This window comes from Diadema antillarum, unplaced genomic scaffold (genome assembly GCF_040938485.1).
Source record: "Diadema antillarum isolate AM-2024a unplaced genomic scaffold, OU_Dant_1.0 seq00000173_RagTag, whole genome shotgun sequence".
Classification (NCBI taxonomy): domain Eukaryota; kingdom Metazoa; phylum Echinodermata; class Echinoidea; order Diadematoida; family Diadematidae; genus Diadema; species Diadema antillarum.
In genome coordinates this window covers 4783-29319 of record NW_027271242.1, presented here as the reverse complement: position 1 = coordinate 29319, position 24537 = coordinate 4783, and the positions used below count along the sequence as shown (strand labels likewise).

The 24537-nt window shown below is 39.7% G+C and overlaps 1 protein-coding gene across 1 annotated transcript; it reads right to left on the bottom strand.

Moving 5' to 3' along the window:
• Positions 1-787: 787 nt before the first annotated feature.
• LOC139728348 (acetyl-CoA carboxylase-like) lies at positions 788-24149 on the bottom strand (the record flags this gene model as incomplete). Its single annotated transcript, XM_071639293.1, has 22 exons — positions 788-2460; positions 3197-3336; positions 4308-4478; positions 5233-5354; positions 6605-6750; positions 9073-9250; positions 9686-9821; positions 10164-10260; positions 11019-11115; positions 11672-11792; positions 12359-12613; positions 13096-13193; positions 13804-13924; positions 14625-14762; positions 15429-15560; positions 16053-16127; positions 16443-16508; positions 17099-17257; positions 18098-18209; positions 18892-19052; positions 19372-19539; positions 24081-24149. Coding segments are annotated over 22 exons (2886 nt in total), but the record flags the coding sequence as incomplete, so codon positions are not given.
• Positions 24150-24537: the final 388 nt, after the last annotated feature.

Genomic DNA, 24537 nt, shown 5'->3' with positions numbered 1-24537 from the left:
TCTTTATACCGGGAATAGCACTCTTATCATCACGAGTGTGACGTTTCCGCCCTCACATCTTTGTTGCTCATGTAGTCTTCAAAGAAATACAAACACAAAGAGATATATCAATTACAAACTTTTTTCTCTCAGCTGATCAGAAAACTTGCACTTTACACCAGCTTTTATGCCAGTAAATGCTGATATGACTTTAAAAATAACATTGTCAAAAAAAAACAGAAAAAAGAAAAACCAAAAGGTTCTTGCTGGGTAAAAAAAAAATGACTGGCTCCTTAAAAAAATCACAATTTTCACTTGGCAGTACCTCCCTATCGTCACAATGAATATAGAATTCCCTTTTACCTACGCATTAACTATCAGTACAGTGAATAGATAATAGCATTGCACATATCAGCACACCTTTGTGCACAAGACAGTTCATTTTAAATTCTTTCTCCAAGGACTTATAGTCTGCAAAATATATATATCAATATGGAAATACAGACACTTATATCATAAATCTAGAATCCTCTGAAAACAATTAACTCCTTGGTCCACTATCCTCTAGCAGGTATTCATTCTGCAATTGATCTCATACACTAATCTAATGTCATTGCATATGTACAAAAAAGAACAACACACACTGAGAAATGAATTGACTTCCGACACCATATAACATGTTAGTACATGACAAATTGACGTTTCACCTTCAAATAGAAGAAAAACGGACAAACTATCAGAAGATACATGCTTTTTAATTGAGTAGTGTTATTTAGGAACATTACAACATACATACACAGCGAGTTAAATAGACTCCAAAATCACCACAAGATTACAATCAAATTCGCTTCAATACTTCACTTGCTTGTTCTCTAGGGTAACAGGAATATAATCATGGCACATTTGATTTAATGGTAAGGTAATTCTACATTAGTACAGTGCTGCAGTGCATGGATAAAATTCATATAGACTTTTTCCTTTGTGATTGTTTTTTTTATATTTTTCAAAGCCCTGAGTACGAAGTACTCTCCCTAAGTACTGACAGTGTCATCCACATATTTGAGCAATACTTCACGTTATTAATGCAACAGCCATTCATCTATTTTTGCTCCATCTTTTGCCGTAAGAGTATCGCAAACAAAAAGATTGGCAGAATTCTCGCGGCTGTTCTGGAATTGAATGCAAACACAGTGATATGAAATGCACACCGTTCTTCCACATGATCACCTTATAGTAACACAAAAATTGTTTCTTCTTTCTTTCTTCTTTCGTGTACATTTATCATAGACACCAAAGTTGTCTACGAGATATTTTGGACTCGCATCCACAAAGTGAAAAAAAACAACAACAAAATTCCCTCACATCACCCTGTGTCCAGTCATCTAGTACATAATACCTTCAATTATTATGTCAGCTTTTAAAGCAAGAAAGAGACTAAAATCTAGTTACATTAGCACATGAAAAAAATACAATGCTTTAGTTGTCCAAATTATGGACAATGCGATAAAGACAAATGCAACATTACAGGCTTGTGCATAGCTTTGCCTTGCATTCGAATATGAGAGAGTGATAATAGATGCATCGCGAAATCGACCATTTGCATACCGTGTTAAACTGCCAACGAGAGTTCTGCCTTCTACCTACACCACACACACAACACATTCACACAACATCCCTCATGCATGGAGCAAATTGCACCTGTCAAAGTCTCATCTCCTTTGTCACTTCTGAGTTTTGCAAAATACAAGAAGATGAAAATGAGTTGGAAGAGCATTCGGCTGTTTGGTTCTTCATCGCGTGACTACACGGTTCAACTACATGGTAGCACTCTTTGAGCCACTTATTATATTCTACTGGATAAAACTACATGATAGTACTCTTGGAATTGGTTCATGTACTGCACACATTGTGCTGTTGCATTATTTTTGTGTGTGTGTGTGAATTTTGCTTGTTGCCCGATAGTCATGAAACAACACCACACCAAATCATTGCCTCCTCTAACACAATTGCGATACATATTATCGCAGAGGTTGGAAATCGCTAACTTTGCTTCTTGGGGACTTGAAGATACCTAATTTTTCACTCCATCACCATTTGTTTTCTATTTTGATCTATTGATCTGATCAACCTGCAAAAGAGTATCACAGGTCCCAATTCATGAAATATTATATGTGCAAAATATATGGCATACACAGTATCTCATAGAATGTTTTGATGCCTTTTGTTTGTTCCTTTGGTTGGTTGGTGAAATACTCGATGCGTGTTTCGATGTTTCAAGGTTCCTCACAAGCCGGTCTTTCAGCTATGGGGTGGGGCCAAACAGATTGCTCCGTGTTGTATAATAGGTGGATGGCATCTCATGTAGACTTGTGCTCGATGGTGGACAGTATCCTGGAGGCTTCGGTGCGCTGGCTGGGGGTGAGCTGCTGGCTGATGTGGATGATGGAGTCCAGGGCCACCTCTGGGTGCTTGGATGCCAGGCTGTAGGGGGGCAAGTAGGAGGGTGTGGTCAAGGCATAGTAGGTGGATGGGATGGGGGAGGGGGGTGGTGTAGAAATGGTGTCAGACACAAATTCATGCATTTACTCATGCATGTTTTCCTTGGCAAGGAGAGTTCATTTCACAATAAAATTACTTACTTTTTGCTATTAACAATTGTTCTGACTGAATGCAGTTACAGTTGTAGAGAAGAATGTTGGGTTGCATTGCATCTTCTTTTTGTCATCGTCAATATCTTCACTGTCATTCTTATCATTATCACTACTAAAATAATACTAGTTTTTATGTATATTTGTATTTATCTAATTTTTTTTTTTTCTTGGCACAAAACGCTCACTGTCTGTGCAGGCCATGTTGGTCATGAGATTACGTTGCATCTACAATCATTTGTCAATGATTAATTTCAATCAAATCCTGGTTACTATGTGCCCTATTACTCTTCCTCAATATCGGTATTTGTTTTGTAACCATCTAAGTTTCTTTTCATGCATTCATACTGTTTAATTTACAATGCAATTCTTTGTGCATTTCAGTCTTTTGACTGCGAGACATGAATACCTCCATAAAATACCATTCATCTATCTATCGATCTATCTATCTATCTATCTATCTATCTATCTATCTATCTATCTATTTATCTATATACTTGCATATATCTTATTAGCAAGATCGGCGAATTGATCGATTTTATCGACAGGAGCGACTGATTATCTCTCACCTGCGGATGACCTGGATGATGCTGTCCCTCTTCACAGCCTTGATGTTCTCAGCCAGGAAGGAGGTCTGAGTCTCCGCCTCCTTCTTCTCCTGCTCCACCAACCAGCTGGTCACTGCTTTGTTATCTTCCCACAGATAGGACTATGGGCAGATATAGAAACAAGAGGAAAGTAAGCCACAGGCAGTAAAATAATCAAACCATCTGTCTATCTAAGTATCAATCCATCCATCCATCCATTCTTCTGTCCATTCATGCATGTATCCATTCATTCATGCATACATCTATCCATTCATTCTTCCATATATCCATCCATCCATCTATCCATCCGATCCATTCATGCATCCATCCATTCATCCATCTATTCATTCATTCATCCATTCGTCCATCCAGCCATCTATTTATTGATCAATCCACTTTCTAATATCCATCATCTATTCATTCGATCATCTACCGATCCATCTATCCATCTATTGATCCTAGCTTCCATCCATTTATTCTCCATCCTTCCATACATCCATTCATTCATTCTTTCATTCACCCATCCATCAATCACTTGAGCAATGACTCTGCTAACGTACTTGTGAGTGAGTTAAAAGAAGAAACTCATATGAATGATGTACACAAAAAATGGAATTCCCAAAACTTCACTTTCAGACAAACAGTTTATCAATAATTCACTCACTTCATCAATCCATTATTCAGTCATTTCTGTAGGAATCAGTCAACATAAATGTGACTAACTGGACACTGTGCACCAAACAGGGACATTCCCAAACTCCAGTTTCATTTGCATCATACAACACTTCTCATGCATATAAAGTGACTCTCCCCCGACCACGCCTATTTCTGAACAAATATGAAGCACAAATAGTTTTAGACAATAAATGTCTTCAGAATGACAATACTGAATATCACTCTAATGAATGCAATGTCGCTTAATCACACCACAACTAACTGCAATTACAATGCATGCCATGCAAAGTGGTTCAATAATTTACAACACATTGTTTGCTATACTTGAATAAGTATCTATACTGAGAACCATTTTACGCATATTGGCTTAACCACAGCACACTGCCATTCGTCTCAAAAGATATTTTTGTCTACTCACGTTGACCGTGCCCTGGTCCTCCACGAACCACCTACGCAGCATGGAGCAGATCTCTCCGTGCGACAGCTTCTCGTTGCTGGCATAGATCCGCTTGATGACTGCGTCTTCCAGCAGCAGCCGCCTGAGCCTCCAGTAGAAGAACTGGCGCGACTTCTTCCACTGGAGAATCTCCTGCAAAACATCAAACAAACATGAATTCTCATATTAGATGTCTGACAAGAATTGATGAAACAGATTTCATACCATGGGAAGATGTCCCTCCTGTAACATATGGTAAGAAAAAAAAAACAACTCACAAACAGTATTGTCTGATAAAGGTTGCCTTTGCTAGGTCTGTGCACACACAAAAATTACTACCGCTAATATTAATTGTTTTAAGTAAGGTCCATCCTTCTCAAATCAGGAACCTTATTTTGCTATCAAAATGACAGAATATGTGCAGTATTTCACTCGATATACTTGTTAATTTACTTGATAATGTTTTTGCAATTTCTTTTGACAGGATTTTTGATTATTTTTTTTTTCTGGCACATTCAAACATATGATTGAATGAAAACTTGCAGCCCATGATTTGAGGCGGAAGGTAATCAATAGATGGGATTTAATGGATACTGGAGGGGCTTGCAGAGGAAGACTGCTGCATGAAATATGGAATAATTTGTCATATGGATATGTTCAGGCACATCATACAAAGCATTAACATCATGAATATAAATACTTCCCCCCCCCCCCCAAAAAAAAAAAAAAAAAAACAAAAAAAACATTAGTAGCATTTCAACAGTCAGCAACATTGAGAACAAGCAAAGTTCATCTTATAGACCCGAGTTGAAAAAAAAAGGAATTACTTGAAAAAGTCCATTCTGTTGATACTGATTTTAAGAGCATGCTTCATGAGACACCATGTTCAATAGTACGCTCTACTCACAGAGATGACTCCCTTCTCCATCATGCGACCTGCCCTGTCGTGAAGGTCAGCAAAGGTCACAGCCACAGTGTGATAGATTGGTAGTAGAAGCTCCTCCCGCTCCGACAGCTGTTTGTTGAGAGCTGGTGAGATTGTCACAGAAATGCAAAAAATTTCAAATGAGAGGTACATGGCTGCTGTAGTGAATCACTTTCACACAATTGTGGGTGTTCATATTCATGGAAAACTATTTCAAGATTTGAATGATAGATGAATTACTAGTATGCGCACCCAAACTTTAGTAAGCACACACATCCTCTGTTTACCTACAACTCCCACCTGACCATATCACTGCATACGGGATTTGGAGCACAATGTTGTTAAAACACTCATAGTATCCTGAGATCATACTGCCTTTTAATGCATCAAAATGGCATGATACAATATGAACATATGTAAGAAGGAAACCACTGTCCTCAATGAAGGGGGGGGGGGGGGTGAAACTACCACAGCACATGTCACCGTCCTCTAACTCACTTATACACACACACACACAAATCTCTCCTCCCCTTGAAACAAGAAATATACCCCCCTCCCCCAAAGAAAAAAACCCTCCTTGTTCTGCTACACACAATATGCTTTAGTACAAAATATAATTACAAGAACCTTCATGGTTACAAACTTATCTAATAGACAAGCTTGTTAGTTGGTTAATAAGTCATTAAAAATTATGTCCATTTATTGTCACTTTGCAATTTTCCGACATGACTGCAAAATACTTGGGGATGCTTCAAGCATCATCTTCTGTCATTCAGAATGCAATTGCCTCTTTGAAGGAAAATGCCTCTCTGGCACAAAAGGGCATCAAGGGGTAATACCAGGGCACCCTTGACAAGCAATCTGCCCCATATTCACCACGTGATCTCAATCTAACCCTTCACTATTGTTTAATCTTATCAGGAGCTCTGGCAGTGCAGAAGAATATATGTACATAGGTTCTGTGCTTTAAGTTGCTATTATCACCATCACCACCATCATCTCCATCATCACCATCACCAGCATCATCACTATCATCACCATCATCATCACCATCATCTCCATCATCACCATCACCAGCATCATCACTATCATCACCATCATCATCACCATCATCACCACCATCATCTCCATCATCACCATCACCAGCATCATCACTATCATCACCATCATCATCATCACCATCACCAGCATCATCACTATCACCACCATCATCACCATCATCATCATCATCATCCTCATCATCACCATCATCACCATCATCAACACCATCACCCACACCATGGCACCATCACCACTATCACCACCACCATCATCATCGTCATCATCATCATCATCATCTTCATCTTATACATACCTGTCTTCTCCTCCTGAGAGAGTTTGGGGTGGGCCATCTTCTCCATGATGGACACACAGACAGGGTCGATGCGCCTCATCAGCTTCACCTGGTCCTTCCGCCGGAACTTGATCTCCACTGTGCCCTCTGGCTCCAGGACGCCACCTCTGTTACGAGAATACAAGTTTCAAAGTTGAACTTTTGAAACAGTTCATAACTCTCAGGGCAGGAAACTGGAGTGCACAGTGTGCTCATGGATGAGCATTAAGTACTCCCTTTTATACACAGTCTTTGATCACAGCCAAAATCACTTTCCACTTCCTAGACCCTATTTTTGGTAAACATCCCGTACCTTTCCAACAATGTAGTACAGTGGAAACTCGATATAACGAGATGGTCGGGACCGAGTCGATTTCCTCGTTATAGCCGATATCTCGTTATATCAGTAGGCATAAAAGAAAGCATAACATAAAGACATTAATTTGCACATGTGGGACTACCCATCATCTTTCAATCAATACTGATAACTTGGTAATGTATGTGAGGTAATTACTCACCTTTATGGGTAAGAAGATTTTTTTCGCCAATGAAATCCGATATCAAGAATGTTTTTCTTATTAATTGTTGATGTTTGAATTTGTAAATCTATATAGCTTGCGATTGTGTGAAGATCGTCTGTGAATTGGTGTGTGGTTATGGTATGCCAGGGTGTGTGTAAAGCTTGAATATGTGACCGTGCACCTCAAAACGAACATAACGTCGCACACACTGATTTTGCGCGAGGACTGAAAATAAGTGAAATGGGTCAACTTAGCCGAACCTGACTTTTTCATATTTTCTGAAAGAGCGGGTCTTCTTTTACATTATGCTAAAATTTGGTATCATAAAACGGGCAGGAAAGTGTGTTTTTCTAGCAGTTTATCTCGAGCATTTTTGGTAGAATAGTGTGATTAGGTGTTTCTTTAGAATCCCTTTTTCATTTCTGAAAAACCTTGTCCACAGTCTTCACTTTCAACTCTATTAATTTTTGAAAGGATAGTGCTACTGCTTTGAAAGTTGGCATTAATTATCAACAGAATGTGTTAATGAGGCATGCTAAATTTCAGTTTAATCTGATAATCCCTTCATTGTTGTCACTCTGGTGGTTTACTTCCTGTTTTTTGTCCCATTCATCGCACAGCCAGCACGGTTTGGTAAAGATTAAGCGCTTGAATAGACACTGTACCTCAGAGCCTCTTTTCTCAGTTCACACTTTTCCAGAGTTTGTGCTCTCTTTCCAATATTTAGATAGGTTAGGAGAGTCCATTTGATTTGAGTTATGCATCATTTTAAAGCTTAAAGTCTGCTCTTTCAGAATATGGTATTAACTAAAAATTCATGTCTGGCGACTTTTTGTTTGTTTTGAGGTGCAGTGTCACATATGGTCTGCACAATGCTGTGTGTGTGTGTGACACATTCTGTATGGACATTATGACTGCGTGTGTGTGAAGATGGGGAATTCCCTCCGTAGAAAGCCAATCACAGCATCAGATTGCCTCACACTTGCTAAACGTCATGATGATGTCATGTATACGGCCGTCCCACCACATTTTCTGCATGTATCAGTGCGCGCGCACACACACATACACGTACAACATGCGGTGCTAGCTGTAGAGTGAACTGAAGAAAATATGTGTGTACAGGACAGTTTTTGGCGCATCGAGCTTTACAATCTCGGAACATGATAGCACAGGCGAAGTAAAGCTTTACCTGAAGACATTTTGCTTTACCTCGCTACCCTGTATATCAGGTTTGATTGGCTATGTTTTTCTTTGTTTGGAAGTCACAAAATTTATCTTGTTATAGCAGTTATTTCGTTATAGCCGATCTCGCTATAAGAGTAGCATTTTACATAGACTTGTGTGGAAGGAAATTTGGGACCGGGAAAATTTCCTCGTAATAACCGATATCTCGTTATAGCAGTGTTCGTTATACCGAGTTTCCCCTGTATATGCTGATATTTTAACATACAGTGTACAGATAATTTTGTGAATGGCAAGTGAATGGACATTTTCATGAGTTCTTACTTTTGCACTTCATAATGGTCTTGTACGATATCAAAATAATTGTCTAAAAAAATAACACAAACATTCAGAAGAAAGTGCGACCTCCCAAACAAACCCTTTTGTTAAAAACTTTGCTAGGAATTATCAAATCTAGTACTAGTAATCCACGAAGCTGAGCAGGGGGCTCAAAATAGCATGACAGCGGGGCTCTACTACCAGTAGTCACTCAATATTGTAAAGCTAGTGCGTTGGCCTGACACAATGTGTGCGGTTCATATTTTTGTTTCTATTTTCTCAATACTTGTGTGGGTTGCTTAATCATAAACTTGTGAAAATAAAACTACTCCCAAAATTTCAGTGAATACAGAATACAGTACCCCAGGGGGCCCAACCTATAGTACACGCACACAAAGACAATGTGGCAAAGTGATTGATCAGGCTCACCTGCTGTCCTGGTCCGCATACATCTCCATGTAGCGGGGGTTGATGGTGGGATCGATGACCACCCAGGATCCACCCCTCAGTTCAGCACAGGGAGGGATGTAGACCATGACCGGCTGCTTGTACTCACAAAGACCGTCCACGATGTAGGAGCCGTACTTCAGCACCTGTTCATACATGTCTGGGGAGCAAAAACAAAAACAAAAACAAAACAAACAAACAATTATTCATCTGTGCGGCACTGTACAAAATATTTTTTTCTTTCAAGATAGAACTTATAAAAACTGATGCAAGTACTAGTCCTGCCAATCATGAAAGCATGTTATAGTACAGTTGCTATCTCTTCTCTTCATAGACATATATACCAGAAGATATTTTCTTGTTCCACTAGCATTCACCATTAAGAAGGAAGATATGGAGAAGGGGGCTTGGGTGCGGTGGTACCTTTTATTAACCCACTTCTTCTGAGAACCCAATTTGTCTGGTGCAACTAGATTTTAAAAACTTGCTGCCTACAGGTCAAGGAAAATTATGGACCGGTTAAAACCTAGTATGACAAAAAAAGAGTAACATTTTACAAGCATATGGTGACAATTTGAGGAAAGAGAGTTTGCACCTTTCATCCCTCCGGAGAAGCCCCTCCAGTTGGCAAAGACGATGAGGGGTAACCCTTCTCGATTAAAGTCCCTGATAGCCTGTGCCGTCTTGAAAGCGGAGTCAGGGAACCACACCATGCCGGCCTGAGCAATGGACTGCAGTGTCAGGGGAAAGGGGGAAAGATGACAAGATGCAATGGGCGTGTGGAGTAATTTGAGAGTGTTGCAAGCAAACGAACAAGGGCAAGGCACATCATAAACTTTATAGCAATGTCAACATCATAAGCAATGTCAACATCATAAACAATGTTGAATGACTGAGTGAAATGCTGGTACCAGGTATCTGGACAAGATCACACAGAGAAGACACACAATAGAATGACAAGATATCACCTGCCACCTTCATGACATGCACCTACTAAATAGACAGCTGTTTGTTTGGTTTTTTTTTCTTCTTCTTCTTCTTTTGCCATAGTCACAACATTCTGCGTAACTCACCTTAGCTTCGGAGTCTGGGTTGCCAGGATCAGCTGGAATCTCAATGTTTACTGTCCTGGTTTCCACGGCGATCACACCAACAGGGATGCCACCCAATCTATCAGAGATGATGACAAAAATGCTTTAATACTGACATTTAATATAGTTCTTGCAAATTGTTACTTGACTTTGAACATGGTGGCTGAATCCAACTTGATTTGAGAACCAACGGATCAGAGCGTTCAAACTTTAACACAACCCTCATCTCACTCTCAATTTAGACATCGCTCACTTCACTGTTATTGCATGCCAGACTGTCAGAGCCCACGCCAGACTAAATCAAAGCCATTTGAAATGGTTCTTAACCCTTACAGTGCTTTATTCACTGACTAGCATGCAGTTCAACTGGAGTGCTTTCTTTGATGCTTGAATGAGATATAGGGCTGCCAACATGGCCACATCATAATCAGAGAAGTTGCAAATAGCAATCAGGGAGATGCTGGTGTTTTAAATGCATCTAAATAGCCCAAGTAATTTTTTAACCAAATCAAGGATGTTTTCACTTCATCTTGTCCAGATATGAGGAGATATTAAAGTTTTCAGGGAGCATCCTGCAGACCACGGGAGACTCTGCAGCTCTGGAGATGTATGGAAACAAATTGCCCCAAGATAGAGATTGTCTAATCTCCATTGGCATTGATATTGTGTCACCATGGCCTTCTTGTTGGACTGTGGCATTGTTATGCCCGAGAGCACTGGTTATCTCACACTTAAAGGTTTAAGTTGTTTTGCTTTGTTTTGTTTTTTCAAAATTACAATGTTATACATATGTGCAGCAAAGCGCTTGGGAATGAAAAGGGGTTGACACTGACTTACTTGGCTCGGCCAGCAACGACGGTTTGGGCCCACGGTCCCATGATCTCCATGAAGGAATCCTTGTCGAAGAAGCCGGACTGCCACTCACTAGCCTTATCTGAAAACGAGGACAGATGGGTGGGGCAAGTGTTACACTGTTGAAAAGTTTTTGGCATCACTCTCATTCTGCCAGTACCCTGACTCAGCTGTATCAGATGTGGTGTGTCATCTGTTACACTTCACACACACACGCACACACACACACACACACACACACACACACAAATCTTTTTGGAAAACGTTTTGACAGTAACCTGAATCTGGCTCAACCTTGATGTCAACCCAGTGAAACTGTTCTAAGAAATCAAATGCAATAGTTCGCATTTTATACAGTGTACCTACAATGTATGGCAATTCTATACAGCAACAGGAACTTCCGAAAATGTTGCAACCAAATCAAACCATAATGTATGTATACCAAATGGCTCAACTGAAAGATTCTTTTACTATACATGTGCCTCTTTTGTTCAATTGTAATTTTGACATAAAAATTGAATTTTAAGGGTTTTATTATTACTTGTGATTTCTGTGTCGTTCGAGTATATAGTTAGTTACTGCAAACCACAATAAGTCTCTCACTTCCCCACCCTTCCCCATCCCCACAGTAAACTCACCAGGGTGGGGTCTGCCAGCCAGCATATGACGAGGGTCGTAGGGCGTCTTTGAAGGCACAAAGTCAATCTCCCTCTCTACGGGATCCACGCTGGGAACAATGGGTACAAGGCAGTCCCGGGCCTGGGAGGAATTGAATGAGGGGGAAAAAGAATGGCAACCGTGTGTTACGCAGAGTCAGATCACCATTGATGGGTAAGCTGAGGTGTGAATTTAGTCTTTGGCAGAGAAGAAACCAAAATTATGTTTAGGATTTATGGGCACAGACTCAAAAACTCTTATCAGCTAAGGATGAATCCAACTTCAGAGCACTGCTACTTAAGGCAGCCATAACTGGGGGGCTTCCAAAGAAGAGCAAAAGCACTTTCAATGGGTTATGCAATGAGCCATGTGCGTTGCTATGTCAGCGCATAAATTATCTTTTGTTAGGCATACTTGAAGCCCCCAGTTAGAAATTACCATAAAAAAAAACACAACAGCACCCAAACCGAATTGGTCTATAGAGTACCAAACTGATGATGTCACAGTATTTTTGTTATAGCACTGGTTGGAACCAGGAGCGAACATGGCTAGCAACAATGGTATTCACAGATATTTGGGCCAGGTGAGGTTGTATAGAACTAGTTTCCATGGTGATGAATGGCTATGGTGTCACACTTTGATACTCTATACCGGTATCTCAATCCCACCTTTGGCATGTATGACAGCCACTGGAGGAGCGTGCCCACGCCGCGGAAGTCGTCCAGAGCCACGTCGTGGGTGACGCCGTTGTTGTGCATGATCTGGATGCCGCCCAGCTGGCTGTTGGAGGTGTAGACCTCGCGGCCCAGCACCTTGTTCAGCGCCGCTGCTCCCGTCAGAATGATGTGCGAGTTCTCGATCTGGACGATGCGCTGGCCGAGACGCACGACGTAGGATCCGATGCCGATGGCGCGGCACGTCACCTGTTCCGCGACACAAATGAGGAAGACCACTCTCGAATCATCTTCAAATATGATTTACTGAAGCTTGTCTTTAAAATGGTTACCATGGCAATGCTTGTCTGCAAGACACATAGAAATTAATCATATCTAGCACATCTACATACCTTGATATGATATATACTATAATTTGTTTCAAATTACAAGAAAACTGTGGAAGTTGCTGCTCCAAGAGGCTTTGCAACAGGTCAATATACCAAATGCCCAAATGATTTATCAGCTGAAACCATTCATTGCACTAAACTACTTCTAGCTGATGATGACTCTTACAAACTAGACTAAATGTGACTGAAAAAAAACACCTATTAAATTTGACTAGTTTCCATTCAAATTGGTAGGAGTTTTCATGGTATAGAAACACATTTCACATAGAGCACTCCACTACAGGGTAGCAGAACCTCTGCGCAACACATAACTTACTCTCCAGTTACTACTACCATTCTTACCATGTTGAGAGTGATGACCTGTTCGTAGGCCCTGGAAGACCCGCCGGCTATCATGCCACTCCCCCTCAGATTCTCCACGCCCAGACCTTCGTCCTTACCTGTCAATCACACATGTAAATTGACACAGTCAGTAGCATAGTCAGGTCAAAGGTGAGCTTTCAATGTTCCAGTCAGCTCGAAATATCAATGCTAACTTGGAATATGTGTGTGCTAACTTCACATTCATGTTTGGGTAGCAATATATTTTGGGTGTGATACAAGGTCTGACAGCATATTGAGCAAGTGCAGCCAGTTGCATTTTGTTTTTTTCAAAATGCTACTGATGTACACTGCATCAATATTGAAGCACACAGAAACCACACTATCAATCTCAACTGATTCACATAGGACAGCTAAAGAGCAACTTGAGAGTAGGTTGGATATTGCAAAGCAAGATACACTTGTGACATGAAATTTTCATGAATTGGAGCCGACAGCCGTTTTCGCGGCTTGAAATTTCATGAATTGCCACTGGCATTCAATGAATCGAGTGTAGACAAAAACTTTAGCAAGCATTCTGATTTTTGCAAATCTTGGCTCTCACAAACTTTGCAGAACTAAAATGCATGCAAACATTCCTCTTTTTTACAGCATACGAAATCTGAAAATTACATGAATTGACACTCTAAAAAAATCTCAACAACATCACTCCCATATCCCGTGACTCACCGATGATGTCCGTGATCTTGTACCGTGACTCGCCATCATCTGTGATGTGCTCCGCCCGGATGGAGTTGAGAGGCGTCAGCTTCTTGTAGTCGTTAGGCGTCAGGTACAGGTACTTGAAGCCCTGTCCCCAAGAAAAAAAATATATATACCATTGACAACATCAAAAATAAATCAACTAATGTTTTGAGGATTTGCATCAATGGGATGGATAATTGGTGATCTGCACAATTTAAGTCTAATTCCTGAATCAAAAATAGCATGGCTCCTATTGTGTGAGATAAGACAGTGGAATTTATGTGTCTCTGGGCAAGACATCCTTTGATATACCGCTTCCGCTTCACTCTTCATCATTCGCACTTAGGATTTTCAGAATGACTCGAAATCACGTCTTTCGATACCAGAAGCCTGGCTTCACGAAGAGGCAAATTGAAAGTTCCAGGGCAGCACTGTTGTTACAGCAGATCAGTGTGAAAGAGAGTGCGATAGGCTGCATAGCTCTTTGAAGGTTTCAATACAGAAGAAGAATACACGGAAGAAGAAGATCACAAAAAAAGATGAATGATAATAACAATGAAGAGGAAGGAGAAGAAGAAGGAGAAGAAGGAGAAGAAGAAGAAGAAGAAAAAGAAGATGACAAAGAATACAAAGATGAATATAAAGGAGAAGAAGAATACGAAGGAGAAAAATGAGAAGATGAAGAATACAAAGAATACAAAGAAGGAAAAAACGAAAAAGAAGAAGAAGAGGAAGAGGAAGAAGAAGAAGAAGAAGAGAAAGAAGAAAGCATGTCGGCCACGTCACACACCACCCATTCTTCTCACCTTCTCTGGCTCCTTGCCATCATCCCAGGCGACCTTGAAGAGATACTTGACTTCTTCTGCCAGCCCGATCCTCGCCCCACTGTTGGCGGCGATGTATATTCGGGGGATACCCTTCTCTACCGCCAGGTCCGACGCTTTCTGTGTATTGAAATCAACCAATGAGGCATTTGCAGAATTATTCTGTGGTCTCCAAGTTTTGTTTTGTTTTTTCTTAATACAATAATTGAGTAAATATATCACTGAATTAGAAAACTCCTCTTCATAAAGTCAATTTTGATCTTTTTAAAGGAAAAAAATGTATTTCTTCATACTACTAAAGAGTATGATGGAAATCATAAGAATTAGTACAGTATGGATTGGTGATGCACAAACATGGTTGTCTCTTTAATATCACGATATGAAATTAGGTAAGAACTATATAAGTCTTTTGCATTTCCATGAAAAGCCACATTCAGTACTATCTATCCATTTCAGTAACAAGAGTCATACTCAGTGGTCGAAACTGAAAGGCAGATCTGCGCACCCATTCTGTTACCTACACGATTGTATAAATATCCACTGATAGTCACATGAACTGTACAGAAGACATTCATGGGATTCCCTTCTGTTTCATTGGGTAGGGAAAAATTTGGATTAAAAAAAATCAGACAGGCAGGTAAACTGACTAAGACACATGGACATGCATAAGAAACAAACAAACAAACAAACAAACAAACAAACAAACAAACAAACAAACAAACAAACAAACAAACAAACAAACAAACAAACAGTGAAGCATCAAAAGTCTGTCCACGCCACACCAACCTGAAAGAGACAGTCCTCCTCCGTGCCAAAGGAGCCGATCTTGAAGGTGATGTCGTTGGCGATGACGATGGCGTCCCGCCCCTCGGGGTACTCGGGAGTGTTGAAGGTGAACTTCCAAGCCACCATACCAACCTACAAAGGGAGACATGCCAAGAAAGACAGATAGACATACAGACAGAGAGACAGACAGTGAGACAGGAGAGTGAGTGAAAGAGAGAGAGAGAAAGAGACACAGACACAAACAGATAGTCAATCAGATAAGTATAGGTATGAATGTCCAAATTCAAAAAGCAAAAAGACATTTCTTCATTTACACCATACTCAATATAGCGACACCATGGCCCATATTACATTTGCCCTCATATGCTGTCATCAGGGCTGTAAAATCTCTGACTTCCACAACTTATAAGAATATATTGACGATCATCTTGCATCATATAAATCACAATCACTATCATCATCATTAATCAGAATTCTTACTTGCTATGCACATGATAGCTTGACTATTCAAAATGCACGAGAACGTCACCCTACAATTTCCCTTTACCATGCTGCCCAATGAGCAGCTCTGAAAGCAGTACGCAGTCACATGCAGCACTTCTTATTTATGTCCGTCCAACTCACCGTGTTCTCTCCCGGCATGCGATTCATGTCCTGGATGTCATTGTTCACGTCAAGCACCAACTCGGTACCCGTCATCTGATGAAGAGAGAATAATAAACACAGCTCCCCTCCATTATCTGCACACAATAGAGTGTGGTAACAAATGCAATGCCATTGCTAGATATTTTTTCAGCTTTTGAACATTGCACAACTGACATTAAGCCAACACTTTCAAAGAATATAAACTTATAGATATTCGTTTTGCACTACTGCATGACAAATCATATTAAAGACAAAACAAATACCTGCAGTCCGATGTCTCGTAAAAAAAAAAGAGTACATCAGATTACTAGCAATGGAGATTAAAATGAGCCTAGTCTAGAGAGAGAAAGATGGCGGTGTTGGTCTTACCAATTCCTCCGGGATCTTGGCGTCTGGATGAGCCTTCTTGTGTTTGTCCCACATCAGGGCGATGTTCTACACAAGGAAAATAAAATGGAGGATGCATACATTGTATCATTTAGAACTACATGAAATTTGCAAAGAGTAAATTACCACAATCATCACGTCCTTCCCCATTTATAATAACACTTCAGACATTTTGTTTGTTTGTTCTTTCAATGTAGTGTTTGTTTGAGTTTTTTTTTTCTATGTCTATGCTTGTTTTTGTACATGCTGACAAATAAATTGCTCTCTCCATGACCAGGCATCCACAAACATCTTGGGCTAGATACATCTCATGTACATCACCTGTACAGCTGGACAGCGTAACAAAAATAGTAGTAGTACGATACGATAATGACTAAAGGACTGCAATGCTATATTCATCATTAATTCTATAAATATCTCTCGCATCATTTACATTCATATCGATATTGATTATTATTTCTCTCACCTGTCTTCCTCCTTCTCCTCCTCTCCAACATTATCATCACTTTTACCATCACCATCATTTTGGTGTTTGTATCTTTTTAAATTCTTAGGGTCAAACTTTTGCAGTGAAAGTAAATTATACTCAAAGGGTTCATCCACTGTACTTTCCTAGCCAACACCATGACTGTTTTTACCTGTCTGAACATCTCTGGGAAGTCGTAGACATAGGTGGTGCCGAGAGTCTGGGCCTGGTATCTCTTCAGCTGCAGGTGGTCTTTGGTCATGTACGGCGAGTTGATGAGGCGGCCGTGGAGAACGCCCTCCTTGCGCGGGCCGTACGACACAAACTTGACCTGCAGAGGGCGCCATTCACAAATCATCAGCAGTGCCATATACGGTATACAAAATCTGACCAACTGCCATGACAGGCAACATATTGTTACTCAGAATGACCAAGTAATAACTTTTATATTGAAGATAGTGGTCATTTGCAAGTTTCTTTCTTTGTCAATTACAATTTCTGTCCAAGATCAGGAAATGGTATGTATTTCAAAAATGTATCAACGCACGCTGTAACATTTAGGTAAGATAACACTTTGTATCATTATTTTTTCCATATTTTATGAATCAAAGCAAGGGTGATACTATGTTTGTTTGTCTGTTTTCAAAACAAAAATGCTAGAATTTTGTAAATCAAATTGAATTAAATAAAACCATTGACAGGTACTAGAGTCTCTTCATAGGTTCTAGTGTACAGTAAAAGTGGATATTCTTCAGGTGAGTAATATTTCACACTTGGCTGGTTCCACAGAATAAAACTATAAAACAGTACTACATATGACAAACAAAAAATGTGTGTGCTTTGATTTTCTTGGAAGTTTCATGTTCCCCAAAATGCACAAATATTTCCACATTCCTAAGATTTCCACTTGTAAAGCATTCAGTGAGAATGCCTCTAATTTCTTGAACACCAATTAAGAGGAGGAAAACCTGCCAAATGTTTTACTTTTGTGTCATTTTTTGAAAACATGCAAATATCCATTTGAAGCAACCTGTCACCTTCACCATTAATATTCCCTTGCCGCGTAGTTTGATTCAAGATACAATGTACGCTATACATTGTACAAGGTCGTGCTACGAAACTTCACCCAAATCTGAGAGGAAAGGACAAGTTAGGAGACAGCAAAACTGACCAGGCCACTGGCTGGGTCTGTCTCCTCCCTGTACGTGCTGATGTCCAGTCTGTAGCCAGACTCGTTGGTCACAAAGATCCTCAGCGGGATGGGTTCGCTGTGTGAGCTCAACCTGAAGTGAATTAAGAGTGCAGAGGGAGATTGAGTCAAACTACATACACAATCTGATGAGATATTACTATAAAGACATCGTACATAATGCTGTAATAAAGCAAGGCCAACACAGATAATGATAAAGTGTAAGTATTACTGGCATAAAAGAATTAAATCATTTGTAATCATATATAAAGTCTCTGCTGAATGTAAAGGCCATGACTTGCCATACCTTAAACTGATCTATTCTGCAAACACAAGATTGCTTTAAAGAATCAAATCCCCACATGGTGCAGTTGATACTTCATACTTAAATTATCAAACAAGCACTTGAACACACACATCTATTGTTATTGATGATTAGTGATGAATAGCCCAGTTTACTCTGAACATATTCAAATTTTCTTCATATCTTTCAAAAGATGCCCACTGGAAACTACGGTAATGTATCTAAAGGGGACAAATGAAGTTTATGCCTCACTACTTCATCCTTGAGGAATGAAAATATCCCTCAACTTGAATACTGTATTACTTATCCTTAAATGTAGTGCCAAAAACATGCTACGAAGCCCTGATTAATTCCTCTTCTTGGCATGTTGTATAAAGCTTTTGTACTACTTGTACTTTTCTTATCTATCTCTGTACCATACACCTGTTTCTCTTCACATTGAGGTCATGATCAGTGTGACGAGGAAACTCACTTGACATTGAGCTTCAGCTCTGCCTGCAGGATTCGCAGCTTCCAGAGGCGGGAGCCATAGCGACTGACCATGCTGCGCAGGCTGTCCTCCACTTTCACTGGATCCATGTACACAGTGGGCACAAAATTCAGGAAGATGTGGTTGCAGTCTGTACGCTTGGACTGAAGAAAAAAAAAGGAACAATAGGTAGGAGAAACAAAACAAAACGAGACAAAATGAAGCAATAGACTTGCTACTACTAGTAACTTCAACATTCAAAATGAGCTATGCTACACTTTAGGCTGACTCAGTAGTCAAGGAAGAAGAGGAAAAAGGCAATGATGGCAACGAAGAGAAGGAGGAGGAAGAAAAAGAAGATGATGGCGATGATGAAGAAGAAAACAAGAAGAAGAGCAAAAAAATTAAGATGATGATGTAATAGTTGGCAAGTATCAAGCTCATTTTTCATGAATGGAAGAAAGAGTATCATAAGCAGCTTACGTTTGGATGGGAGAATGCCAACTCCAGCTCATCCATGGCCTCCAGGATCATGCGCTCCCCTTCGTTCTGCAGGTACTCAAAGGAGGCCTCCTTGGTGACCAGGTCCGAGTGGCGGATGATGGCTCGCAGGAAGAACCGGTAGTCGGTCACCTCTTGACCCTTCTCCACCTGCTCAAAATAAAACATTATAGAGGATCACTCAGTTCTGCCATTATCATAATCACTGTCCAATGTCTATCATCATCATCATTATCATCGTTGTCATAAAGGCATCATCACTATAATTGTCACTGTCCACTTATCGTCATCAACTTTGTTAGCAGCATTGTCGTTAAAATGCAATCCTGTGCGCTGAGATATAGACTGGATGCTATTCAAGCAAAGGCACCCTGGCTAGTCATTGATAAAGAATGCACCCACAGATTAAGAATGCACAAAAAATGCTGAACAAGAGCAATAAATCAGTGGAAATTTATGCAACATTGACAATTCATGAAGAAACTTTGATCAGTCAAATTTCAGTTCACTCATTATCGGCATTGAAGGACAACTCGTTGCTGAACTCCTTCATTATTTTCCATTATACTTGATCCATATTGAAAAAAAAAAGGGGAAAAGAGCACCCCAAAACAAAAATGTTTTACTTGCAAGTTTGATTTCATCAATTTCCATAAAAGGGAATCCATCTTCTTTAAAGCATCTTCACTTCAAAAAATGATACAGATGACAACTATTAACATGAAAATGATAAATTTCAATATACAGTATTATATGTTCATTGTCACAATTAATCTCATCTAACACGTATACAAATCTAATGTGTCTGAAATGTTGTCATAACAACAGACATGCTGTAAATACAGATTCTCATTCTATTCATAATTGTGAATTTAGACAAAAGGCCCAAGAGTAGAAAGGGGTGGACGCTGGTAGATTCAGGGGACATTTGTTGCAAAGAGATGAAATAACTGGACGTCACATAGAAACATTCGCAACACAGACTTAACAGGCAGTATGTTTCTTCTAAAAGATCACTCACAAATCTGTGAATAAATCATGTCAAATTCCAAGCATTTTCCTGATTTTGTCACCAAGATTCTCTTACTAACAAGAATTTGGACAAATCTTGATCCCCTTCCTTGAGACAACAATAAAACAAAAAATTAGAAAGAAATTTCAAAGAAAAAAAATTTCAGTGGAATTAGAAATGATCTGACATCTGTCTTTGCACACAGTCTAGCAGAACATCTATTTTTGCTTCATTATCAGAGAAGTTATTGGGGATCTGCCAAGGGAGATTCATGCAGTGCGCTCGAAGTATTCTATGTTTCAACGTGCCTGCAGCTGGCATTTGAAATCTAACGACAGCATGTACACAACATCGCCAGCATTCTCCCAATCACAAAACAAAATTATGCCATGAGATAAACGGTACCATATTTGGCTTCTAAACCAACTCCATGTTCCCTATACATGCATGCCAGCTGGGCACGGCAAAATGTATGGTGCGGTAACTGCCCAATTTTTTTTTTTCTCCAGGTAATTTTGGTGGCATAACATGAACAAACAGTAGCTATTGTAGATAGAGGGAAAGAGAGATACCAAGATGCAAGAATTACAGAGTGCTATGACACATCAGCAGAGATAACACACATGTTAGTAGTAATCATTTCCCAACACCATTATCATTTATCAAAGTTTGCATATATACATATAATAGAGAATAAAATGTCATGTTCAAATAATTGCAGATTGTGTTAATATATATATGACAGACTCCCATTCAATATATAAGTATATGTATGTATGTTCGACAGGGGTAGAGTAAATACCACGCCAGATATGAGTGACACAATGGAAGAATACAATAGAGAAAATTACTGCTGCTGTGAGGCATTTTTGTGGCGAAAGTTGAGCGGAGATCCCTGCACAAAGAGGTTAGTGCGCTGTTACAATGCTCGTGAATTTCATTGCATTCACTGCTATGAACAGAAAATGTCTTTGACTACCAACAGACCGAGCTCGAGAAATTACTCGCATGAAAATTTCAACTTTTCCAGTATTGCACATCTGCACTGGAACAATGCAATTCAACATTTTTTGAATAGTAAACTGCACAGTGTAAAAAGGAGACTATATGTACATACAAGTACATGAATGACAATATCACTGCTACAAGAACAAAATGGTAATGCCTGGTATAGTAGCTGTGTGATAAAAATTCTAACATGTATACATTATCGTATCACCAACGAACCCATGCTTATTCAAATTCACGAAATTCTTCAGTCAAGATTTTTTTTTTCCATTGCAACTGATTGACAAATTGCCCTACATCGACGGAGAAAAAAAAAATGCTTATCTGACCAATCTTTCTACAGACAAAATGTATGCATCCAGCATCTTGTGATGTAAACATGATTTATAAAGGATATTCATTCCAAGGAATTCATTTTAAAATATCAACTCAGTCGTAACGCACGATGGTATTGCATGAAGTGCTTATGATACTGCGCACAATTCTATATGGAGGGGAAACGGGAAACGGGAAACGTTAATCGGATTTCTTCGCTAGCTACACAGCAAAATGACGAAGACAGAAACAGGTGAACGACAGAGGTGTTTAGATTGAGGAGTGCTACAAGGATAGTGAAAAGGGATAAGAAAAAAACAACAAATTCAAGTCCTGTTCACATTCCCCATTGTCTGTGGATTTCCTGCTAAAATCAACTTTTGCAAGTCATTGCCAATTTGAATGTTTATGCCTGCCAGAAAACAAGAACTTTGGCCATTTAAAGGACAAGTCCACCTTCATATACATGTGGATTGAGTGAATGCAGCAATGTTATTGGAACACGTCAGTGAAAGTTTGGGGAAAATCAGACAATCCGTTCAAAAGTTATGAATTTTTAAAGTATCTGCACAGTCACTGCTGAATGAGAAGACTACTAGAGTGTATGATGTCACATGCGTACAACGATATGTGACCCGCTACAACAAAATGATCCTAAAGTCGGGCGAGGTCGATTATTTGAAAATTGCATGACATAATTCCCTAATCTTTCTGCTTTAAATTGATATATAACACATCTTATGGAAATAATCGGCTGCTGAGATATCAATGTTTAAAAGAGAGCATGTCGAGACGTCTGGGAAATCACTGTTTCGAGAACAGCGCCCTAAAAGTTTTCCTTGCGACGCAATCGCCATCAAGGGACACGCAAGTCAGTTTTCACCTCCGGACAATAGAAGGTAAGCCCTAGCAACCCCCGAAATGCTCATTCAAGCACAGCGTCCGCGGTCTCCTCACCGACCAATCAGTGACCAGGATGCCAGGAGAAGCGGCTGGGCATAGCGCACCCCGCCCGATCGCACCAGTCAACTGGACAGTGTGCGAGCTTCACGCTTCGGTTAGCGGCAAGCAGCAAACTGACCAATGAGATCACTCTGGTCATTGTTAGGGGCGGAGCCTATCTGTGGCGCTCAATCCAAATTATCGAACCAGTTTCTGCTTCGTTGAAACGCCAAAGAACATGGCCCAGAAAAACGCTATTTTTTGGTCTTTCCTTTCATCTTTTTCCTTCAAAATTTCGACAGATGATAGAAGACATGTCAGACTCCAATAATATGTCAAAATCAGACAATCATAAGTTTTGACCAATTTTGACGCTCTGACTTCAAACTCGATTTTCACGGCTTCGACCGTGCGCGACTTTAGGACCCTTTTGTTGTAGCGGGTCACATATAACGAAAATATAAAGAGAATTTCACAAAATTTTACTTTTTGAAAAAAGTGCTCATTTCCTCGACTCGTCATTGACGTATGTTAAGGGTAATATTATTCCCCTTGCCTTCTGAAAGAGGGAAGTCAAGTGTTCTTTTATCATGCGAGAAAAGTGAAAATATTTTGAATTGTCCTTATATTTTCTTTATATCGTTGTACTCATGTGACATCACAAGCTTTAGTAGTCTTCTCATCCAGCAGTGACTAAAATTCATAACTTTTAAACGGATTGTCTGATTTTCCTCAAATTCTTGCTGAAGTGTTCTATCAATATTGCTGCATTCACTCAATCCACATGTCTATGAAGGTGAACTTGTTTGTATACGAATCACTCAGCATTAGATATTCCTTTATCACACACTTCCTTGGCACATTATTCTGGGTAAACTTTATTTTAAGCTCAAATAATTTTTGTGCAATTTTTCAGAAAGACAAAATTTAAAAAAGAAGTAATAATAACTCAGATACAAGTGGATCTGGAGTGTCAATCAAATGATTTCAGGTTTGCAGTATGTATATTTCATGCTTAATTGTGATAATTTGGGGAATGTACAATGGATATGCACAAACCTGGAGTTTAAACGCAAAACAATAATCATTCCACTGGGCAGAACATGATGTATCATTTGGGTATTAAAAAAAAAACAACGGGAAGGAATTTGTTTAAACTCTTCAATGACTTCTGAAAATTTTGCATTGTCATTCAAAGCTTGATAAGCTATTCATTTGACTATTCCATAGCAGCATGTCACTGTAATTGAGAATTTTGATCGTGAACTACATCAACTTTGATGTGAACAGAACTTGCACACAGCGTTCTCTCGAGGATTCAATTTACAGTACTGGCAGTGTGTCGCTAAATCTAAGGTTCAGCAAATGGTTAACATTGGTTAGGAGAATGAATTCGAGGGTGTCCAAACTTTACATGCAAATCAGTGGGGATTTGATCAGCGCTGCCAGCATGGTAGTCGCGATCTATAGGTGAGTAGACCAACTGCAAAACAAGAAATCGTCGTACGGTTCACGTTAGAAAACTGGTTATCACAAACTTTGATATACATAATACATTGATGCGACTCTAGATACTCTAGCTTTAATCAGTTTAACACTGACCAGAGTCGCAGAAAGGAGAACCACAAGCATTCTTCAACGAGCTGCCATCGTGCATATCATACAAAAAGACCCCTCTAAAAAGTGAGCCTGTCACCTTATTTGCCCATCCTTCCAATTGCCCGGATAATTCGTCTTTGGAGGACACGTGGTGCGCCTGCATTATCATACAAACGATCCACATTAAAAGGAACTATGTAATGTAAATGCATTTTGACTTGAGTTGATTCATGATAGCCTCAACATCACTTTTGTGGCAAAATGGATCTCTG